This window comes from Mustelus asterias, chromosome 1 (assembly GCF_964213995.1).
Source record: "Mustelus asterias chromosome 1, sMusAst1.hap1.1, whole genome shotgun sequence".
NCBI lineage: Eukaryota > Metazoa > Chordata > Chondrichthyes > Carcharhiniformes > Triakidae > Mustelus > Mustelus asterias.
This window is the reverse complement of record NC_135801.1, coordinates 185959434-185984456: the sequence shown is the minus strand read 5'-3', so window position 1 is coordinate 185984456 and position 25023 is coordinate 185959434. Positions and strand designations below refer to the sequence as shown.

The following is a 25023-nucleotide window of genomic DNA, read 5'->3' as shown; positions in this document are numbered from 1 at the left end:
TCCGCATTAAACTCCATCCGCCACGTCTCGGCCCAACTTTGCAACCTGTCTAAGTCTTCCTGCAAACTACGACACCCTTCCTCACTGTCTACCACACCACCGACTTTGGTGTCATCAGCAAATTTGCTAATCCACCCAACTATACCCTCATCCAGATCATTAATAAATATTACAAACAGCAGTGGCCCCAAAACAGATCCCTGAGGTACACCACTTGTAACCGCACTCCATGATGAATATTTACTATCAACCACCACCCTCTGTTTCCTATCCGCTAGCCAATTCCTGATCCAATTTCCTAGATCACCCCCAATCCCATACATCTGCATTTTCTGCAGAAGCCTACCATGGTGAACCTTATCAAACGCCTTACTAAAATCCATATATACCACGTCCACTGCCCTGCCCCCATCCACCTCCTTGGTCACTTTCTCAAAAAACTCAATAAGGTTAGTAAGGCACGACCTACCTGCCACAAAACCATGCTGACTATCACCTATCAATTCATTACTCTCCAAATAACTATAAATCCTATCCCTTATAATTTTTTCCAACATCTTGCCGACAACAGAAGTGAGACTCACCGGTCTATAATTCCCGGGGAAGTCTCTGTTCCCCTTCTTAAACAATGGGACAACATTCGCTAACCTCCAATCTTCTGGTACTATACCAGAGGCCAACGACGACCTGAAGATCAGAGCCAGAGGCTCTGCAATCACTTCTCTTGCCTCCCAGAGAATCCTTGGATAAATCCCATCCGGACCAGGGGATTTATCTATTTTCAGACCCTCCAGAATATCCTGCACATCCTCCTTATCAACTGTAATACTGTCTATTCTACTCCCTTGCAACCCAGTGTCCTCCTCAGCTATATTCATGTCCCCTTGCGTGAACACCGAAGAGAAATATTGGTTCAAAGCTTCACCAATCTCCTCCGGTTCCACACATAACTTCCCTCTGGGATGGCTTTTAACAATGGCACCCCGATCTGAAACCAAGTTGCTGGCAGGGTAGGCTCAGTCAGAGACCACCCAGCCAACATGGCAGTGTAGCACCTTTAAGGTTTCTGAGTCTTACTCCCGAATGTTATGGTGAAGGTGGCTGCCAGCGGATTCAACGCAGCCTTTCCTGCCCACTATTGGCCTTTGCCGAATTTGGGGAAAATGACACCCAGAGACAGTGTGGACTTTGCGCCAGTACATCTGGGCTGGGAGGGAAGGGAAGGGAATCATAGAATCCTACAGTGCAGAAAGAGGCCATTCAGCCCATCGAGTCTGCACCAACCACAATCCCACCCAGGCCCTATCCACATATCCCTCCATATTTACCCACTAACCCCTCTAACCTATGCATCCCGGGACATTAAGGGGCAATTTAGAATGGCCAATCAACCTAGCCCATCTTTGGACTGTGGGAGGAAACCGGAGCACCCGGAGGAAACCCACGCAGACACAGGGAGAAGGCAAACTCCACACAAACAGCGACCCGAGCCGGGATTCGAACCCAGGTCCCTGGAGCTGTGAAGCAGCAGTGCTAACCACTGTGCTACCGTGCCAGAACTCTGACCTTTACCCAATAAAAACACCGGCAGAGGCACAAGGGGAAATGAAGATCAATCTTAATGTAATGCACTTGATGAGTCAATGGCCTGTCCAGCAATTTCACACGTCAAGGCATTGTGCAGCTTACATAAACACGACAACATGTTAAGGAGAACTTTCTTTTTTAAAATGCACACATAAAAATAAAAGAAAGACTTGCATTTATTCTCATGACCTCAGGGCATCCTAACGCACCTCACACCCTGAAGTGTAGTCACTGATGTAATCTTAACATTTACTTCACAGAATGTGGGCCTCGCTGGCTAGACCAGCATTCACTGCCCATCCCTAATTGACAGGACATTTGAGTCAACCACATTGCTGTGGATCAGGAGTCACATGTAGGCCGGACCAGGTAAGGAAGGCAGATTTCCTTCCCTAAAGGATACTATTGAAACAGATGGGCTTTTACAACAGTAGTTTCATGGTTAGATTTCTAATTCAAATTTCACCATCTGCTGTAGTGGGATTCGAATCCAGGCCCCCAAAGAATTCCCCTCGGTCTCTGGATTATTAGAACAGTGAAAATACCACTAGGCCACTGCCTCCCCTATATGTAATAATTCCGATTCTGTGATTCTTACAATGGCAGCAATTAATTTATACCCAGATAGCTCCCAGAAACAGCATTGCAATAGTGATTAGGTAACTGTTTTTTTACTATGCTGGTTGAGGGATAAATATCAGCTGGGAAAATGGAGAACTCCCTCGCTCTTCAACGTGGAGCTATGGGGTCGCTTACGTTTACCCGAGGGGACCTTGGCTTAATGTCTCATCTTAAAGATGGTACTTCCAACCATGCAGCATCCCTCAGTACTCCGCTGAGGCAACCAACTAGAACTTCTACTCAAAACTCTGAGTGGAGCTGGGGCGTGGGCGAAAACACAAAGTCGCAACTTCTAAGGCATATAGAACATTACAGCGCAGTACAGGCCCTTCGGCCCTCAATGCTGCGCCGACCAGTGAAACCAATCTAAAGCCCATCTAACCTACACTATTCCAATATCATCCATATGTTCTTGAGTGTTGTGCCCAAGCACATTCCTGTCAGCGAACCAAACCTTTATGGTTTCAGAGTTTACAGCGTGGTCTGGGATTTATTTTATTAGTTTTCAAAACTGGCTCAGAAATGTAACACATCACACATGCTCACTGAATAATAATGATAAAGAAAAGGGGAGTCCGGTAGCCACCGTTAACTTACATCTCGAATAAATGGCCATTCTCCACTCGCTGTTCCACACAGGCCAGCGCACGGACATGCAAAGGAGAATGGGGAAATGCAGAGTGCACCCACGGTAATCCAAAAATAGACAGTACAATGTTGATTATGCCCACGAGAAAGATGTCCCAGTGATAACCGGTACCTTTCACTAGCCTGGAAAGATAGAAAATTTGAGGAGAAAGTTAGAACTATTGGATTATTATTTAAATGGTAAAAAATTGCAGCATGCTGCTGTGCAGAGGGACCTGGGTGTCCTTGTGCAAGAATCACAAGGAGGTGCAGCAGGTAATTAAGGAGGCAAACGGAATTTTGTCCTTCATTGCTAGAAGGATGGAGTTTAAAGACAGCGAGGTTGTGTTGCAGCTGTATAAGGTGCTGGTGAGGCCACACCTGGAGTACTGTGTACAGTTTTGGTTTCCTTACTTGAGAAAGGATATAGTGGCACTGGAGGGGGTGCAGAGGAGATTCACTAGGTTGATTTCGGAGTTGAGAGGGTTGGCTTATGAGGAGAGACTGAGTAGACTGGGGCTACACTCATTGGAATTCAGAAGAATGAGGGGAAATCTTATAGAAACATATAAGATTATGAAGGGAATAGATAAGATAGAAGCAGGGAAGTTGTTTCCACTGGCAGGTGAAACTAGAACTAGGGGGCATAGCCTCAAAATAAGGGGGAGCAGATTTAGGACTGAGTTGAGGAGGAACTTCTTCACACAAAGGGTTGTGAATCTGTGGAATTCCCTGCCCAGTGAAGCAGTTGAGGCTACCTCATTCAAAGTTTTTAAGGCAAGGATATAAATTTTTGAACAATAAATGAATTAAGGGCTATGGTGAGTGGGCGGGTAAGTGGAGCTGAGCCCACGAAAAGATCAGCCATGATCTTATTGAATGGCGGTGCATGCTCGAGGGGCCAGATGGCCTACTCCTGCTCCTATTTCTTATGTTCTAGCCTTTCACCCACCACACAAAGAACAAAGAACAGTACAGCACAGGAAACAGGCCCTTCGGCCCTCCAAGCCTGTGCCGCTCCTTGGTCCAACTAGACCAATCGTTTGTATCCCTCCATTCCCAGGCTGCTCATGTGACTATCCAGGTAAGTCTTAAACGATGTCAGCGTGCCTGCCTCCACCACCCTACTTGGCAGCGCATTCCAGGCCCCCACCACCCTCTGTGTAAAAAACATCCCTCTAATATCCGAGCTATACTTCGCCCCTCTCACCTTGAGCCCATGACCCCTCGTGAATGTCACTTCTGATCTGGGAAAAAGCTTCCCACCGTTCACCCTATCTATCCCCTTCATAACCTTGTACACCTCTATTAGATCTCCCCTCATTCTCCGTCTTTCCAGGAAGAACAACCCCAGTTTACCCAATCTCTCCTCAGAGCTAAGACCCTCCATACCAGGCAACATCCTGGTAAACCTTCTCTGCACTCTCTCTAACGCCTCCACGTCCTTCTGGTAGTGTGGTGACCAGAACTGGACGCAGTACTCCAAATGTGGCCTAACCAGCGTTCTATACAGCTGCATCATCAGACTCCAGCTTTTATACTCTATACCCCCTCCTATAAAGGCAAGCATACCATATGCCTTCTTCATCACCTTCTCCACCTGTGTTGCCACCTTCAAGGATTTGTGGACACCTGTGTTTCTATACTCCTGATGACTCTGCCATTTATTGTATAACTCCTCCCTACATTATTTCTTCCAAAATGCATCACTTCGCATTTATCCGGATTAAACTCCATCTGCCACCTCTCCGCCCAATTTTCCTGCCTATCTATATCCTGCTGTATTGCCCGACAATGCTCTTCGCTATCCGCAAGTCCAGCCATCTTCGTGTCATCCGCAAACTTGCTGATTACACCAGCTACACCTGCTTCCAAATCATTTATATATATCACAAATAGCAGAGGTCCCAGTACAGAGCCCTGCGGAACACCACTGGTCACAGACCTCCAGCCGGAAAAAGACCCTTCGACCACTACCCTCTGTCTCCTATGGCCAAGCCAGTTCTCCACCCATCTAGCCACTTCTCCTTGTATCCCATGAGCCTCAACCTACTTAACCAACCTGCCATGTGGGACTTTGTCAAATGCCTTACTGAAATCCATATAGACGACATCCACGGCCCTTCCTTCATCAACCGTTTTTGTCACTTCCTCAAAAAACTCCACCAAATTTGTAAGGCACGACCTCCCTCTTACAAAACCATGCTGTCTGTCACTAATGAGATTGTTCTGTTCTAAATGCACATATATCCTGTCTCTAAGGATCCTCTCCAACAACTTCCCTACCACGGACGTCAAGCTCACCGGCCTATAATTTCCTGGGTTATCCCTGCTACCCTTCTTAAACAACGGGACCACATTCGCTATCCTCCAATCCTCAGGGACCTCACCCGTGTCCAAAGAAGCGACAAAGATTTCCGTCAGAGGCCCAGCAATTTCACCTCTCGTCTCCCTGAGCAGTCGAGGATAGATGCCATCAGGCCCTGGGGCTTTGTCAGTTTTAATGTTCCCTAAAAAACCTAACACTTCCTCTCTTGTAATGGAGATTTTCTCTAATGGGTCAACACCTCCCTCCGAGACACTCCCGGTTAACATGCCCCTCTCCTTCCTGAATACCGATGCAAAGTATTCATTTAGGATCTCCCCTATTCCCTTGGGTTCCAAGCATAATTCCCCTCCTTTGTCCCTGAGAGGTCCGATTTTCTCCCTGACAACTCTTTTGTTCCTAACACCCTCTCACTCACTCCCTATGTCCCATTCATGCCAACTCATGCCTCTCCACTCATGTTCCTTTGTACCCCCATACCAACCTATCCCCTTCTATCCAGCCTTAAGGCCTATTAAAGCCCCACCACAGTTGGGAGGGGCAGCGAGAACGAGTGAAAGGGATGCAAGATGGAGGAGATTGTAACCAGTGCATGAGACCACTCTAAGTGGGAAAAGTTCAGTACATTTTGACAGCTTACCTGTTCTGAGGGGCATTGGTTAACGACATCACGATGTTCTGTTCCAGGTAGAAGAGCATCGAGAGAAGAAAGCCCAAACCCATCCCACCGAATATTGCTCCAATAGAGAGGAGGTGAAATGGGGCCAGGTTGAACAAGCCCTTACTGGGATTATAACTAAACGAAGCAACTGGAAGTAGAAATGAAACTAAAATTAGGAATCAAATGTGTCAGCATCAAAACAAATAAATAAATAATACATTTCCCAATAGAAACATAGAAGATAGGAGCAGGAGGAGGCCATTCGGCCCTTCGAGCCTGCTTCGCCATTCATCACCATCATGGCTAATCGTCCAACTCAATAGCCCAATCCTGCTTCCTCCCCATAACCTTTGATCCCATTCGTCCCAAGTGCTATACCCAGCCACCTCTTGAATACATTCAATGTTTTGGCATCAACTACTTCCTGTGGTAATGAATTCCACAGGCTCACCACTCTTTGGGTGAAAAAATGTCTCCTCACCTCCGCCCTAAATGGCCTACCCTGAATCCTCAGACTGTGACCCCAGGTTCTGGACTCCCCCACCATCGGGAACATCCTTCCTGCATCTACCAATGTACAATTAGTGAAATCATAGCCTCAAATGTTTGCCTTGTGTTCATTCCCAATGTTCAGAATATTAGATCAGCTGTAGACAATCTACTTAAAACGTGAGAATTTGCAGTAAATTAGATTTTTAATGGCATTTTAAGGCATTAAAAAGCCTATTCTGGCGCACACCGACCCCATCCTTCTCCCTGTTAGGTGCAGTCACAGGACAATCCAAATTAGTCACATGTTCTGTATTAGAGAAGACTGGAAGAGGACACAGTCTGCTCTGCTGTCCTGGGCTTTATTCCATGATAGGTTGCACCTTAAGCTACAATAACTTGCATTTATATATTTTTAATATTGGAAAATATTGCAAGATGCTTCATAGGTGGGTTAACAAAGTTTGGCAGAGCCATAGAACCATAGAAAAGTTACAGCACAGAAGGAGGCCATTCGGCCCATCTTGTCCATGCCAGCCTGGGGACACCCAGGTGCCCTTTCCAATCCCACCTTCCTGCATCCGACCTATAGCCCTGTAACTTACAGCACTTAAGATGCAGGTCCACGTACTTTTTAAAAGAGTTTAGGGTCTCTGCCTCCATCACCAACTCGGGCAGCGAATTCCAGACACCCATCACCCTCGGTGTAAAAATGTTCTTCCTGATGTCCCCTCTACACCTACTGCTACTTATCTTGAATCTATGTACCCTGGTTCTAGAATTCTCCACCAAAGGAAACAGTTCTGTCCTGTCCGCTCAATCTCTTCCCCTCATAATTTTGTACACTTCTGCCAATCCTCAGCCTTCTTTATTCCAAGGAAAATAACACCAATCCATCCAATCTATCCGCGTAGCTACACTTTTCAAGCCTTCACAACATTCTTGTAAACCTCCTCTGCACTCTCTCCAGAGCAATTATGTCCTTCATGCAATGTGATGACCAGAACGGCACACAATACTCCAGTTGTGGCCTCAGTGTTTTAAACAATTCCAACATTATATCATTACTTTTAATATTCTATACCTCTGCCAATGAAGGAGAGATTTCCATAAGCCTATCCTGTCTACCTTTAGAGGCCTGTGTGCGTATACGCATCTACCCATGCAAGGGCAGGTGACCAAAGACTTAGTCTGAGAGATTTGACTTAGTCAAAGGAGAGCCTTGTACTGATGCACTTGGTGAAACAAGATGCTGACAATGGAGCCCAGAGCTAACAAATGCAATCTTTTTCTTCCTGCATCATCTGGATAGCCACAATGATAAGTTGCGGTGATAAGTAGGAGGCCTTCTCTTGTAACAAGGGACAATTTGTGCCCTTGATTGTGATCTTCACGAACAGCTCCACTCACACAAGGCGAGGAAAATCTCAACCCACTGCCTGGCTATTAAACAGTGGCCTAAAAAGACAACAGAGCAGTCCAGTGAAAGCAATAACAGCTCAGCGCAGCGTCTGGGAAATGGATGCACCCAAATTCAAAACAATATGCAGAATGCCGGAAAAAGAAGCAAGGAGTTCAGGGAAGGAATTCCAGAGTTTAGGGTTTTGTTTGATGGCCATCAATGGTGAAGCAATGAAAATCAGAGGTGGATCATAGAATCCCTACAGTACAGAAGGAGGCCATTTGGCCCATCGAGCCTGTACCAACCACATCCCACCCAGGCCGTATTCCCATAAATCCACGCATTTACCCTGCTAATCTCCCCGACACTAGGGTCAATTTAGCATGGCCAATCAACCTAACCCACATATCTTTGGACTGTGGGAGGAAACCGGAGCACCCGGAGGAAACCCACGGAGACACGGGGAGAACGTGCAACCTCCACACAAACAGTGACCCAAGGCCCGAATTGAACCTGGGTCCCTGGTGCTGTGAGGCAGCAGTGCTAATCACTGCGCCACCCCTTCTAGTTAAGAGTTAGGGACCATTCAATTGAATGATTATAGACTGTGGTAGAGGTTATGATTATATACTGAGTACTGCAGGGCTGGAAATGGTGACACAGTGGTTTGCACTGCTGCCTCACAGCGCCAGGAACCCAGGTTCAATTCTAGCCTTGGGTGACTGCCTGTGCGGAGTCTGCACATTCTCTCCGTGGGTTTCCTCCGGGAGCTCCGGTTTCCTCCCACACTCCAAAGATGTGCAGGTTAGGTGGATTAGCCATTCGCAATTGCCCCTTAGTGTCAGGGAGATTAGCAGGGTAAATATGTGGGATTAAGGGCCTGGATGTGGTCGTTGGCGGTGCAGGTTCGATGGGCCAAATGGCCTCTTTTTGCACTGTAGAGGTTCTATGGTAAGATTATAGGGAATTCCCTTACTGTACCCCATTGGTTAGGGTACAGATGCAAAACAGTCCCTCCATGGAGAGAATAGCAATCCCCCTCGGTACAAAATAAGGGAATCTGTGGTTGTTTGGGAAGGTGTCACAGCAAAATTTAAAGAGTTAAGATTTTCTTCTGATCAATTTCACAGACTACATTTGGTGATATTCATTGGTAAGTCTTCCTGTTTGCAAATTTGCCCCTACTCAAAGTATCAACCTTGACTCCATGCTAACACAGTAGTTCTAAATCCGAAGCTTGTGGGCTCGCAGCTCACTCCAATGACAATCTGGGTAACAGTTCCAGTTCCTAACCGAGTCCCCAACTCAGGTGAGGAGATAAGATCCCAATGCATTATTTGTAAGAGGACAGGGGGAGTTCTCATGTGCTGGCCAACAGTTATACCTCAACAATTATCCAGTCCGTATCCATGTTCCCCAATATTACAACTACACTGCACTGGCTGTGAGGGATGATGGGGCGGCACGATGGCACAATGGTTAGCACTGCTGCCTCTCAGCTCCAGCGAACCGAGTTCGATTCCCGGCTTGGGTCACTGTCTGTGTGGAGTCTGCACGTTCTCCCCTTGCCTGCGTGGGTTTCCTCCGGGTGCTCCGGTTTCCTCCCACAGTCCAAAGATGTATGGGTTAGGTGGATTGGCCATGCTAAATTGCCCCTCAAATGTCCCAGAATGCGTAGGTTAGATGGATTCGTGGGGTAAATATGTGGGGTTACGGGGATAAGGCCTAGATGGGATTCTTGTCCGTGCAGATTCGATGGGCCGAATGGCCTCCTCCTGCACTGTAGGGTTTCTACGATTCTTTTCTAAGACATCCTCAAGGCACTGTGTGCATGAAAGTTCTTCATTTCCGCAAGGATTTGAACTCTTCAAAGATTGCCAGGGAATGTTTCCTCAGGTCGTCTCTTGGTCGCACCTATAGAGAGAAGTACTCTTTTCATTTCTGTAAAAGGTATTATTTTTAACTTGCCTCTCTGAACCTGTGGTACGCTGGTATTGATGCTACCAATGTCCGCTCTGACTGCAAGTGAATCCCTGAAGACAGCAACAGGATCCAAGCCTCATGCACTCAGCAAATTGCCACTGACATAACTTCCCAGTAAAAGGTTGTTCATGATTAACTAGCCTCCTCACCGATCACTCTAACATTGGTTGTAGTTGATGTGCGTTTGATTGTTTCTATGCACCTGTCCAGTTCCATCAATAGCTCCAACCTCTTATCCTGGAAGACACTATTTTTAGTTTGTCAGCTAAATCACATATGCAGCCCCCAACTCCTTTGATTTCAAACAAACCCTGTGTAACTCTTCATTGGGGATATGGGAAGCTCACTGGACTCGTAAGCAGCCTAATGCCTTGGGACAGCGGTTCAAATCCCACCACTTCAGCTCATGGAATTCAAACCCAATGAGTAAAATCTGGAAATGAATCTCACGTCTCAGTAATAGGTGACCACAAAATTATCGACGGCTGCAAAAACCCACTTGTTTCACTAATGTCCTTTAGGGAAGGAAATCTGCCTCCAAGGAATATATTTTTCAAAATTTGCTGAAGACAAAAGAAATTGGCTCGAAACAGCGTTTCATCTCTTCTGCCAATGGTTTCTTCCTCTCCCACCAACTCCCATCTACAAAATTTAAGTTCATCCAAAGTTGAACAAGCTCGAGAATATCTGAAGAGGTTCCAACACATCTCATTCGTCATTCCCTTGGACTGGTTACAAACGGAAAAATTTGTCTAATAGATGATACTTCACCCATCCGCAAGACTTCAATTTATTTCAAGACTCCTCGTGTTCCCTCCCCCCACCTTATATTATAATGTCCACCAATTCTTTGAACACCCTTTTAAGTACTAATGCGCAGTTCTTCACCACGCTCTTAAATCAAGGCCTCTCCCACTCATCACCCCCCACACTCCTCAGCGAAACTCTTCAACAATCTTCTTGAAGACATCGATCGTCATCCCTCAGCAACGATGCCTTACAGATAACCACTGCAGATTATGATGTGGAGATGCCGGCGTTGGACTGGGATGGACACAGTAAGAAGTCTCACAACACCAGGTTAACGTCCAACAGGTTTGTTTGGTATCACGAGCTTTCGGGGCGCTGCTCCTTCATCGAGTGTGTGTGCATGTCTCACCTGATGAAGGAGCAGCACTCCAAAAGCTCGTGATACCAAACAAACCCATTGGACTTTAACCTGGTGTTGTGAGACTTCCTACACTGCAAGTTAGGCACAATCAGGCAGAGAGTTGCCTCTTGGAATCAGGAGAGCAAGAGAAGGCAGGCTGAGGCATTGGAATGGTAGGGCAATCCAACTCGGATAGAGCCAAGCAGGAGTAACCCCAGAACAAAGCTAAAATAATATAGGTGCCATGAAGTAAACCAAAGAGCTTACCCTTTATATCTCTAAAAAGGAACGATCCCACAAACGAAAACACCACCACTGATATTGGCAAGGCACAATCTGACAGGGTTTCTCGGACCCTGGCATGCAAGAAAGGGCTGTAAAAAAAAATAATTTTTTTTTAATAAGTACACCAGAGTGAAAAAATTGAATTTTTGAACAAAAAATAAAGAACAAATGTAGCAATGATGGATGTTGGCTGGGCTAGACTCGACAAAATCAGCACAAGGTGACATTAAAATCAGCACAGAGGCCAACGCTATTGTTCAATAATAGTTATTTAATGTCTCATCTCTCTTAAGGTCAGTTGCCGGCACAGTTCGATTAATTGTACAGATTCCTCACAAAGAAAAACATTTAAGGATGCAATGTGGGAGCAATTTGAGACCTGGCATGTGCTATGTGTTTAAGAGAAGCATTGGTTCCCTCCAAGCCTATTATTAGATTCGTTGATGGAGAGCAATTGCCAAGGTTAGTTAATAACTCCACTGACGTTGTTAAACTTTGGATGGTTGGACCTTCAAAACTGCATTTGATAAAAACCACATTCCGAACTGACAGCGCCACAACTTAGTGTCTCTCAGCGTCTGCCACATCAGCTACAGTCAAGTGAAAATATACTACTCGTTCGGCCATCGGAGACTAGCGTTCACTCGATGTTTGATTCTCATTTTAACCACAGCCTTCTCAGTATCACAGTTGGTCACTGTCACCAACTGCCAGGGTCAGCAGGAAAGTAACTCCTGAATTACTGAACTACAGGCAGACCAAGGTTAGAAGTAACTTAGATTTTGCTCTTGAAATAACGGGGAGGAAGGACTAAAATCAAAGACAATAGATTCAATATCATATAATTATACAGCGTGCAACAAGGGATGACACAGTGGTTAGCGCTGCTGCCTCACAGGACCAGGGATCCGGGTTCAATTCCAGCCTTGGATGACTGTCTGTGTGGAGTTTGCACGTTCTCCCCATGTCTGCATGGGTTTCCTCCAGGGTGCTCCAGTTTCTTCCCAGAATCCAAAGATGTGGTCAGGTGAATTGGCCATGCTAAATTGCTCCTTTGTGTCCAAAGGTGTGTAGGTTAGATGGATTAATCACGGTAAATGTATGGGGTTATGGGAATTGGGCGGAGGGGAGGGCGTGGGTGGCTCTCTCTTTCGGAGAGTCGGTGCAGATTCAATGGGCCTCTTGCTGCACTGTTGTGATTCTATGATTCAGTCCATGGTATTTGTGTCGAATCCTTGGTGGAGTTATCCAATTAAGTTCACTTCCCCTACGCTTTCCTCACAGTCCTGCCAAAATGTTACCCCTTCAAATATTTACATAATTATCTTGTGAATGTTACTGTTGAATCTGCTTCTGCCATCCTTTCTGACACCGCTTTCACAGCAACTCACTGTGTAAGAAAAATACTTCCTCGTGCCACTTCTGGTTCTTTTATCAATCACCTTAAGTCTCCATGTCTCTGATGACTGGAAAAGTTTCTCCCTAATTGCTCTGTCAAAATTTTGATTTTGAACAACACTGTGAAGTCTCTTCATCATGAGCGTAACCCAGCTTCTCCAAATCCTCAAAACTAAAGTCACTCAACCCTGGTAGCATTCTAACAGTAAATTTACTGAATTTACCTGCCACAGCAACCTCTGCAAGACGTGCCGGATCATCGACACAGATGCCATCATCTCACGTGAGAACACCATCCACCAGGTACACGGTACATACTCTTGCAATTCGGCCAACGTTGTCTACCTGATACGCTGCAAGAAAGGATGTCCCGAGGCATGGTACATTGGGGAAACTATGCAGACGCTGCGACAACGGATGAATGAACACCGCTCGACAATCACCAGGCAAGACTGTTCTCTTCCTGTTGGGGAGCACTTCAGCGGTCACGGACATTCGGCCTCTGATATTCGGGTAAGCGTTCTCCAAGGCGGCCTTCGCGACACACAACAGCGCAGAGTCGCTGAGCAGAAACTGATAGCCAAGTTCCGCACACATGAGGACGGCCTCAACCGGGATATTGGGTTCATGTCACACTATTTGTAACTCCCACAGTTGCGTGGACCTGCAGAGTTTCACTGGCTGTCTTGTCTGGAGACAATACACATCTTTTTAGCCTGTCTTGATGCTCTCTCCACTCCCATTGTTTCGTCTCTTAAAGACTTGATTAGTTGTAAGTATTTGCATTCCAACCATTATTCATGTAAATTGAGTCTGTGTCTTTATAAGCTCTGTTTGTGAACAGAATTCCCACTCACCTGAAGAAGGGGCTAAGAGCTCCGAAAGCTTGTGTGGCTTTTGCTACCAAATAAACCTGTTGGACTTTAACCTGGTGTTGTTAAACTTTTTACAGCATTCTAACATCCAGACTGCTGCCTGAATTAGAGGGTTTTTAAACAAATTAGTGTCACAAGTAGGCTTACATTAACACTGCAATGAAGTCACTGTGAAAATCCCCTAGTTGCCACACTCCGGCGCCTGTTTGGGTACAGAGAGAGAATTTAGCATGGCCAATGCATCTAACCAGCATGTCTTTCGGACTGTGGGAGGAAACGGAAACCCACACCGACACGGGGCAAATGTGCAGACTCCACCCAGACAGTGACCCAAGTCAGGAATTAAACCTGTGTCCCTGGCGCTGTGAGGCTGCAGTGCTAACCACTGTGCCACCATGCCACCCTCAATATGAGCTATAAGTGTATAAGCTATAAGGAGAGACTGGGCAAACTAGGGTTGTTTTTTTCTGGAGCAGTGGAGGCTGAGGGGATACCTGATAGAAGTCTATAAAGTTATGAGAGGCACAGATAGGGTTGACAGTCAGAGGACGGGATTTCACAGGCTCGCTGGTCCCAAAATTGTAAAATTCCGCCCGAGATCAACGAATCTTTCCATGATCCACCCCTCGCCCACTCCGATTCCCGTAGTGGGCAGGGCAGTAAAATTCCAGCCAGAATCTTTTTCTCCAGAGTTGAAGTGTCTAACACTAGGGCGCATGCACCTAAGGTGAGAGAGGGAAGCTCAAAAGGAGATGTGAGGAGAAGCTTTTACACAGAGAGTGGTAGGTGTCTGGGGTGGTGGTGCAGGCAGATACGATAGGGGCATTTAAGGGGCTTTTAGATAAGCATGCGAATATGCAAGCCGGGATATCATAGAAATCATAGAAACCCTACAGTGCAGAAGGAGGCCATTCGGCCCATCGAGTCTGCACCGACCACAATCCCACCCAGGCCCTACCCCCACATATTTACCCGCTAATCCCTCTAACCTACGCATCCCAGGACTCTAAGGGGCAATTTTTTTTTTAACCTGGCCAATCAACCTAACCCGCACATCTTTGGACTGTGGGAGGAAACCGGAGCACCCGGAGGAAACCCACGCAGACACGAGGAGAATGTGCAAACTCCACACAGACAGTGACCCGAGCCGGGAATCGAACCCGGGACCCTGGAGCTGTGAAGCAGCCGTGCTAACCACTGTGCTACCGTGCCGCCCAGGACCAGGGGCAGGCAGAAGGGATTAGTTAAATTTGGTGTCATATCTGACACAACATCGTGGGCTGAAGGGCCTGTTCCTGTGCTGTTCTATTCTATGTTCTATCTCTTCTGCAGATTCTCAAAAGCCTTCACATCCTTCCTAGAGTCTGGTGCCCAAGCTCTGGCAATGCTCTAGCTGAAGCCTAAACAACATATGCTGCAGAACTCCTCATTTTTGTAAATTAATGGCTGGAATATTAAATCATCAACCTTGAGGATCATCACCCACACATTTGAAGATAATATAGGGAAGAAACGGGAGATGCCTTAGTCCACATTCGTAACGATTCATGAGAGAAAAATACAGTGCCCAAAAACCTGCAGATGGTTCACTTAATACCTATATTTAAAAGGAGAGATTGAACGTGTCCTGGGAACAACAGTCAATTGGGGAAATATAAGTGCTACCTATTAACGTCGAGAATAAAAGAATCAAAATCATAATGAATAGTCAGCATGGATTTTTAAAAGGGAAGATCTTGCTTGACCAACCTCGTCGAACTTTTTGAAGAGGCAAGAAGAGAGGACAGCACAGTGGTCAGCACTGCTGCCTCACAGCGCCAGGGACCTGGGTTCGATTCCCGGCTTAGGTCACTGTCTGTGTGGAGTTTGCACATTCTCCTCGTGTCTGCGTGGGTTTCCTCCGGGTGCTCCGGTTTCCTCCCACAGTCCAAAGATGTGCGGGTTAGGTTGATTGGCCATGCTAAAATTGCCCCTTAGTGTCCTGGGATGCGTAGGTTAGAGGGATTAGCGGGTTAAATATGTAGGGATATGGGGGTAGGGCCTGGGTGGGATTGTGGTCGGTGCAGACTCAATGGGCCGAATGGCCTCTTTCTGTGCTGTAGGATTTCTATGATTCTATCTATGATACGGGAAAAAGGCAGGAGGATGGGGATGAGAAAAATATCAGCCATGATTGAATGGCGGAGTAGACTCGATGGGCCGAGTGGCCTAATTCTGCTCCTATGTCTTATGGTCTGACCCAGGTTCAATTCCGGCTTGGACTACTATCTGTGTGGAGTTTGCACAGGTTTCTTCCGGATGTTCCGGTTTCCTCCCACAGTCCAAAGGTGTGCGGATTAGGTTGATTGGCCATAATAAATTGACCCTAGTGTCAGGGGGATTAACAAAGAACAATACAGCACAGGAACAGGCCCTTTGGCCCTCCAAGCCCGCGCCGCTCCCTGGTCCAAAACGAGACCATTCTTTTGTATCCCTCCATTCCCACTCTGTTCATGTGGCTATCTAGATAAGTCTTAAACGTTCCCAGTGTGTCCGCCTCCACCACCTTGCCCGGCAGTGCATTCCAGGCCCCCACCACCCTCTGTGTAAAATACATCCTTCTGATATCTGTGTTAAACCTCCCCCCCCCCTTCACCTTGAATCGATGACCCCTCATGAACGTCACCACCGACCTGGGAAAAAGCTTCCCACCGTTCACCCTATCTATGCCTTTCATAATTTTATACACCTCTATTAGGTCACCCCTCATCCTCCGTCTTTCCAGTGAGAACAACCCCAGTTTACCCAATCTCTCCTCATAACTAAGCCCTTCCATACCAGGCAACATCCGGGTAAACCTCCTCTGCACTCTCTCCAAAGCCTCCACGTCCTTCTGGTAGTGTGGCGACCAGAACTGGACGCAGTACTCCAAATGCGGCCGAACCAACGTTCTATACATCTGCAACATCAGACCCCAACTTTTATACTCTATGCCCCGTCCTATAAAGGCAAGCATGCCATATTAGCAGGGTAAATATGTGGGGTTACGGGAATAAGGCCTGGGTGGGATTGTGGGCGGTACAGACTCAATGGGCCGAATGGCCTCCTTCTGTTCTGTAAGGATTCCATGAGAGTAGGCAAGGGTAATGCCATCAATGTAATATATCTAGATTTTCAAAAAGGACTTGGATAAGGTACCACATAATGGATAAGTGAATAAGTTCAGAGAATAGGGAGTAACAGGATAAATGTCAGAATGGTAGCCAGTTAGCTACAAGACAAAGAGTGTAAGGGGAAAGGGTAGCTATTCAGAGTGGCAGGTGGTGCAAAACAGTGTTCCACTCCTGTCCATAATTTGGACTCAAATACACGATTCTTAAATTTACAAATGGCACCAAACTGAAGGGGAAGAGTCAATATTGAGGAGGCCTGAAACAAAGTACAAGACAACACTAACAAACTTGCAGAATGACGTTTGAACATCGAGAAAGTGAGGCATTACATTTTTCAGGGAAGGGTGCATATCACTGAGGAAACAAAAAGCATCTAAAGGGGGTGAAGGAGCAAAGCTATTTGGGAGCACAAATACACCTGTGACTGAAAGTAATGACACACGTTGACAAAACATAAAATAGCAAACCAAGAACCAGGCTTTAGAGGGGTAGATAACCCTTACTCACCTTTTCTAACCCCCTCCCGTCCATCCTTTCTCCCCTTCTACCTACGGCTTCCCCCTCGCCCATCCCTTCCTGTTTGTCCCTTTCCGCCCACTCCCCTTTCTACTCCCCCTCACCTCTTCCGCTTGCCCCTTTCCACCACTCACTCGCCCCCTTTCCCCCCTTGCCTCCACTGACCCTCTCGCTCGCCCCCTTCCCCCCCCCGCTTACCTCCACTGACCCTCTCATTCGCCTCCTTTGCCCCCCCCCCCCTCAACTGACCCTTTTGTTCGCCCCCCCCTTCCCCCTACTGCTGGTCTCTGCTTACCCTCTCACTCACCCCTACCCCCTCCCCTTACCCTTCCCGGACCACCCTGCTCGTTGCTGCATTCTCCTCCCAAAGTCAACAGAACTTTGGCTAGGACGTCAAATTTTCAATCCCACCCACCACAATTCCCAAATCCCGGTTTGAGGGAGTGACACTGTAGAGGTCTTGAAAATAGAGTCTGCAGAGAGAAAATGCCCGCACTTGTGGGGAAAAGGAAGAAAAAGTGGACGCCATCAATATGAGAGTCACCAAGAAATCATAACGGGAATTGTCTTTACCAGAGAGCTGAGAATGTGGACCTTGCAACCACCGGAGTGGCTGGAGTGAATAGTATAGACAATAGACAAAAAGGACCATTATACAATGGATCAACAATTAGCAGTGCAAAGTACATGGACATAAGGAGAGACTCGATAAACATGCGAGGGAGAAGGAAGTAGAGGGTTATGATAGATATATGATATTGGGGGAGACAGTGGCAGAATGGTATTGTCACTGGACTAGAAATCCAAAGACCCAGTTAACGCTCTGGGGACTCTGGTTCAAATCCTACCACAGATGGGCAGATGGCGAATTTGAATTCAATAAAAATCTGAAATTAAAAAGTCTAATGATGAAACGATTGTCAATTGCTGTAAAAACCGATCTGGTTCACTCATGTCCTTTAGGAAAGGAAATCTGCCGTCCTTACCTGGTCTGGCCTACATGCGACTCAGAAGGCACAGCAATGTGGTTGATTCTTAATTGCTCCTCAGGGATGGGCAATAAATGCTGGTCCAGCCAGCGACACCCACAGCCCATGAATGAATTTTTTTAAAACTTAGATGAGGAAGAAATGGAGAAAGCTGAAGTGAGGCATGAATTCTGGCATGGACTAGTTGGACTGAATGGCCTCTTTCTGTGCTCTACATCTTATCCAATCCCTCTAATAAGTCAAAGCCACTCACATGCTTTCTTAAAAAGAAACAGCCTTCTCAAAATTGTCCTGAGGCCTTCAAAGGGGCGGATACAATTTTGTCTCTTAAAAAGCATTTAGACAGTTACATGGGTAAGATGGGTATAGAGGGATATGGGCCAAACGCAGGCAATTGGAACTAGCTTAGTGGTTAAAAAAAAAAGGGTGGCATGGACAAGTTGGGCTGAAGGGCCTGTTTCCATGCTGTAAACCTCTACAACTCTGACTTGAATATGTATGCCCTCCAGGTCTCTCTGTCCATGTACCTCAAAAGTTAAACCAAAACTCATTGTAGTATTTGACTAAACTGACCAACTTGCCTGCATCTGAAAGTATCTTTAAATCAAACACAAATTAAAAACTAAAGCCACACCATTCAGCTTTTTGTGCTCATCCTGTCCATCTGTAGTCTATCTGTAACCATAGCGATGGGCAATACTCGTGTGGGAAAATCTAGAATTAGGAGTCACTCATTTAAGACAGAGATGAGGAGAATTTTTTTCTCCGAGGGTCGTCAGTCTTTGGAACTCTTCTACAAAAGGCAGTGGAAGCAGAGTCATTGAATATTTTTAAGGCAGAGCTTGATAGATTCTTGATTAACAAGGAGGTGAAATGTTATCAGGGGTCGGCAGGAACATGGGGTTAAAGTTACAATCAGACCAGCCATGACCTTATTGAATGGCAGAGCAGGCTCAAGGGTTCAAGTGGCCTACTCCTGTCAATCTACCTGGTCAGGAGAGGGGTCAGGCTGGGTTGAGGGTGCACAAGCTAACCAACACCACCTTTGGAAGCTCTCCTTTCCGCAAGCTTTGAGGAAAATACCTTTTCTTGAACTGAAACAAGGTGTAGCCCAGCCAAAGTGTACCAAGCATCAAGAGCAGGCTGAGGACAGCGGTGTCTCGCCCACAGGAGTGGGCCCCGCCAACAGGATCTGTAACATTGATTGCAGGGCTGGTGTTAAAAGCAGAACCAGACACCAGGCTCCATCCCGGATGGTGTGTCTGCATTCTAGGACAGTAATAACTCTGAAAAACTAAGCAAAGGGAGAGAAGTGATAAATAACCAATATTGTAAGCTGTTCTTTCAAGAACTTCATCCTTAATATAAAGGGGTATGAATGTCTCATTTTACAACAACAATCTGTATTACAAAGCACCTTTAACCTAACAAAGATGCCCCAATTCACTTTACAATTCATTATAAAGCAAAATCTCACTTAAGGTGATATTACGGTGGCTGGCAAACCACTTGCTCAAAGCAGTAGACTTTCAATAGTGCCTTAAAAGGATAAAAGGAAGATGGTGAGGTTCAGAGAGGAAATTCGACAGTTAATGCTCTTGGCCGCTGAAGGGTGGTCGCTAATGCTGCTGCACTTAGAGAGAATGGAAGTGGGGACAGCGCAGATAGCCCGTGTCTGTGTGGTTTTCCTCAGCGTGCTCCGGTTTTCTCCTGCAGTCCAAAGATGTGCAGGTTAGGTGGATTGGCCATGCTAAATTACCCCTTAGTGTCCAAAGTAGTATAGGTTAGATGGGTCAGCCATGGTATATGTGTGGGGTTACGGGATTTGATTTGATTTATTGTCACATGTATTAGTATAGTGAAAAGTATTGTTTCTTGTGCACTATACAAAGCATACCGTTCATAGAGAAGGAAAGGAGAACGTATTGTTACAGTCATAGCTAGGGTGTAGAGAAAGATCAACTTAGTGCGAGGTAGGTCCATTCAAAGATCTGACAGCAGCAGGGAAGAAGCTGTTCTCGAGTCAGTTGGTATGTGACCTCAGACTCGAAGGAATGACATTCCTGCCTACCCCTGATAAGCTTCAAGATTAAGGTTTCGACCATTTCTACTTCGCCCCTGTTGACGTAGACAGGAGCATGTTCCCCACTACTCTTCCTGTGCCGCGGAGTAGGTTGCTAGGTAACATCGTTTATAACAGGGATTGAAAAATGGTCCTCCCAATATTTAACTGGAGACAAGACATTGAAGGGTAAAGGGCCTACCCAATTGGGAAGGCAAGCTGATGTAGTGATTACTCGCTTTTAGACACCAAGCTTGGAATTGCTCGAACTCCCATTGGAAGGGGAGAATGAGGTCTAAAGTTTCGATTGTTGAGAAACGAGGACACTGAGATCAGTCTGGATCGACCAAGGGCGAGTAAAATCAAAAACAGATGTTGTTGATTAACATATTAAAATTTGGCAGCAACAATCGGAGAAGCAGTGGCCATAATAACATTAACAAGTTTAATGTTTTTTAAAGTTTATTTATTAGTGTCACTAGTAGGTTTACATTAACACTGCAATGGAGTTCTGTGAAAATCCCCTAGTCGCTACACTCCGGCGCCTGTTCAGTTACACTGAGGGAGAATTTTGCATGGCCAATGCACCTAACCAGCTCATCTTTCGGACTGTGGGAGGAAACTGGAGCACCTGGGAGGAAACACACGCAAACATGGGGAGAATGTGTCGACTTGCACAGACAGTGACCCAAGCCGGGAATCGAACCAGGTTGCTGGAGCTGTGGGGCAGCAGTGCCAACCACTGCCAGAGAGGGCATGTTTGAGAAGTCTTTGTCAGACAATCAGCTGGTTCTGATAGAGATCAAGAGGGGCATTAGAATAGCCCCTTTTAGATACGAGAGGAATCCAGCCTCCAGCAAACATGGGGCTTTACAGAGTTAAAAACTGCTGAGGGAGAAGAAGGGTGACCAAAACCTCAGAATACATAGGGCGGAATTTTCCGGTGGGTTTCCCCACAGCAGAGAGGCCATTGGTTTGCCACAGGATCTTCTGGTCCCACTGCAGGGATTCTCGTTGTTTGTACCCCCAATGCCACTGGGGAACCCATGGTAGGGGGTGTGTCGCTGGCAGGACTGGAAGATACCACTGGCAGGGGCAGGCTGAAAATTCCAGGCATAGAGCGAATTGCAGAGGATTGCATGCTAAAATCTTTATAACCCTCCTCTGTTATGCACTGCTCATCCCTAATGGGCAATGTTAAACCTCAGACCAATATTCCGAACCCATTGTTAGGAAGTCATCAACTTTTGAGGGTTTAGCCTTGTGAAATGTCTAACTAGAACAAGAACTATTATTAAAAAATCATTGTTAAACATACATAAACCTTTCCCAATTTACCCTGCTCACAATACTCCACACTCCCAGAAATATTTCAATTTCTTTTAATACCCATTTCTACTGGACACGTCAATGTTCTTTATTGGCAAATTATACTGCAAATTCATGAAATTTGATGCATTTAAATTATTTTCTCGTGAATTTGCTTCCAACATCCAAAACCATTATTATTATTCATCAGGGCGGCACAGTGGTTAACACTGCTGCCTCACAGCGCCGGGGACCTGGGTTCAATTCTGACCTCGGGTCACTGTCTGTGTGCACTGAGGGAGAATTTGAGGTGCACTGAGGGAGAATTTAGCATGGCCAATCCACCTAATCAGCACATCTTTGGTGTGTGGGAGGAAACCGGAGGAAACCCACTCAGACACAGGGAGAACGTGCAAACTCCACACAGACAGTGACCCGAGCCGGGAATCGAACCCGGGACCCTGGAGCTGTGAAGCAGCAGTGCTAACCACTGTGCTACCGTGCCGCCCCCGGTGCCGGAGTGTGGCGACGAGGGGATTTTCACAGTAACTTCATTACAGTGTTAATGTAAGCCCACTTGTGACTAATACATAAACTTTAAACATCAATGCCAGTTCAAGGGTCAAATACCAATAATGCGATTAAAATAACCAGAATAACTTGACATTGTCCAATAGCTGGTTACGAGAGAACAGGTTTCAAAGGAATTAGAGTCGATATGGGGAAACATAATTTAATGCGGCGAGTCATTGTGATCTAGAACATTCTATCTGCAAGGACGGTCGAAGCAGATTCAAAGAACAAAGAAAATTACAGCACAGGAACAGGCCCTTCGGCCCTCCAAGCCTGCACCGACCATGCTGCCCAACTTAACTAAAACCTCCTACCCTTCCAGGGACTATATCCCTCTATTCCCATCCCATTCGACTGAGAAACAATTCAATCAGTGTTTGAAGGGAGATAAAAGATGCAGGGGACTGGGGAAAACTCTGTAGCTCTACCACAGAGTTGGCACAAGCATGACCATAGAATTCCTATAGTGCAGAAGGAGCCCATTCGGCCCATCAAGCCTGCATTGATAACAATCCCACCCTGCCCCTATCCCCGTAATCCCATGTATTTACCCTGCAAATCCCCCTGACAATAAGGGATAATTTAGCATGGCCAATCCGCCTAATCTGCACATCTTTGGACTGTGGGAGGAAACCGGAGCATTCAGTGGAAACCCACGCAGATACGGGGAGAACGTGAAAACTCCACAGTCACCTGAGGCTGGAATCGAACCTGGGTCCCTGGCACTGTGAGGCAGCAGTGCCACCATACCCAATGGCCTCCTTCTGTGCTGCAAGGTATAGCAGACACTCCACCGTTTCAGGTGGAGAGTAAAGGAGAGGAAGCAATACAGAAGGAAAGGGAAGCAGAGAAAAATAAATACACCAACTTAATTCCACCCCTCACACACATGCACCGCTCCCCCCTCACCACGCCCCCCCCCGCTCTCCCCTCACCACGCCCCCCCCCCCCCCCCCGCTCTCCCCTCACCACGCCCCACCCCTCCCCCCCGCAACCCCGAAACACAACTTACTTTTGGCCAGTCCTTTACAAGCATCCACCACAAAAGCAATAGATATGAACACCGCTAGAATTTCATCAGTTGATCTGTGAAAGACAGAGCAGCATTATTTGAAAGAACATACGAGTGTGTTCACATTTCTGGTAATGCACAGTTAGCCAGAGAGGGAGAGAGAGGTTAATAAAAACCTGCATTTATGTAAATCTTGATCGCAAACAAACCTCCTGTGTTGTTTCTCATACAAGAGGGGTGGGTCATATAAGAATGAACAAAGCACAGTCGCAGTTTACAGGGTGGAGGAAAACCAGTGAATAGTGAAGAGGATAGCAGTAAATTTTAGCAGGACAGAGCAGACACCATGACAGATCAAATTTAAATGCGAAGGGATGTTATAAAAGAGATAAGATAAGCTAAATGATACAAATTTAAAAGGAGGTGTGGGAACAGAGACGCGACAGGGCAAGTTGAGATGGCTATTAGGATCCTTGGCGTTATAAATAGAGGCACAGAGTACGGAAGACTAGGGCCAGGGGCGAGACCTACTGTGGGGGAGGTGGCAGACCAGCCAAAAGATCACTAACGTTTTGCAGGAACAGATGATCCGGTCAGTGGACGGGGCTGGTAAAACCCGGCCTAGACGTTATGTTACACCTCCATAAAATGGTTGAGGATTCTGGGTCTGTACTCGTTGGAGTTTAGAAGGATAAGGGGGAATCTTATTGAAACGTACAGGATACTGCGAGGTCTGGATAGAGTGGACGTGGAGAGGATGTTTCCATTAGTAGGACAAACTAGAACGAGAGGGCACAACCTCAGGCTAAATAGGCAATCCTTTAAAACAGAGATGAGGAGGAATTTCTTCAGCCAGAGAGTGGTGAATCTGCGGAACTCTTTGCCGCAGAAGGTTGTGGAGGCCAGGTCATTGAGTGTCTTTAAGACAGAGATAAATAGGTTCTTGATTGATAAGGGGATCAGGGGTTATGGGGAAAAGGCAGGAGAATGGGGATGAGAAAAAGAAAATCAGCCATGATTGAATGGTGGAGCAGACCGAGTGGCCTAATTCTGCTCCAATGTCTTATGGTCTTAAAGCATCACGAATTGATGCTATTTTAACATGGGTTAGGCCCAAGATGGATCGTATCTGGCCAATTCTCAACACCACATGTTCGGAAATGTCCAAGGCTTTGAGGGGATTGAAAGGACAATTTATCAGAGATGTGGGACTTGTAGAGAGACTAGCGATGCTGAGAACGTAACTGTCAGAGCAGAAGAGGCTTGCAGAAGACTAGGGTCGGAATTCTCTGGTCTCGCATGCCCCGCTGCCAGCGAGAACGGAGAATTTGGCGCTCAGCTAAACCTCCATTCACTGCAGCGGGACCGGAGAATCCCAGCCGCGGGCGAGGTTGGAGAATTCAAGCCTGGGTGTTAGAAATTATGAAGGGTTTTGATCAGAGAAACATTTTGTGCTGCTGGTTGGGTCAATGACCGGAAGACGTAGATTTTAAGACAACTCGTAAAAACCGTAAGTGAAATGTGGAGAATATTTTTATTAAAAAGAAACAAATGACCTGGAAAATTCATGTCTGAAAGGATGGTGGAAGCAGATTCAAGAGAAACCTTTAGGAGGAAATTGGATAAATATGTGAAAAATTAACACAGTGGCGGATTATGGGATTCCTCAGTGCTGTCATGCTATGGAAACAGTCCTTGCTGAAGAGAAGACTTAGGTCGTAAAGATTCACTTTGACAATTGAACCAAAACATTACAATTAGACAAACAGAATCATAGCGAAAACAATTCGGCAATTTTGCTTTCCCACTGACATTCTTGCATCTGTCCTAACAACTGTGAAGTATTCTTTTGCAGAGAGTCAAAGGGACAATTGCTTTGGATGCGCAAGATGTATTATTAAGACTTGCAAGATGAACTGAAGATCAAACAGTTGATTATTTCCTATCACTGGGCCAAAAGCAGAGCAGCCAACATTGGTTAAAACCCCTGGGGACGGTTAAAAATTT

The 25023-nt window shown here is 46.3% G+C and overlaps 1 protein-coding gene across 2 annotated transcripts in view; it reads right to left on the bottom strand.

Moving 5' to 3' along the window:
* Window positions 1–25023, bottom strand: part of slc4a11 (solute carrier family 4 member 11) — a 218406-nt gene that overhangs the window by 28107 nt on the left and 165276 nt on the right. For both annotated transcript variants that reach the window (XM_078224199.1, XM_078224209.1), the window contains exons 13-17: window positions 23017–23090; window positions 19145–19355; window positions 11114–11220; window positions 5802–5970; window positions 2806–2979 (exon numbers count right to left, since the gene is read on the bottom strand). In XM_078224199.1, coding sequence (XP_078080325.1) covers window positions 2806–2979; window positions 5802–5970; window positions 11114–11220; window positions 19145–19355; window positions 23017–23090 — 735 coding nt within the window. The remainder of the gene's footprint in view (window positions 1–2805; window positions 2980–5801; window positions 5971–11113; window positions 11221–19144; window positions 19356–23016; window positions 23091–25023) is intronic.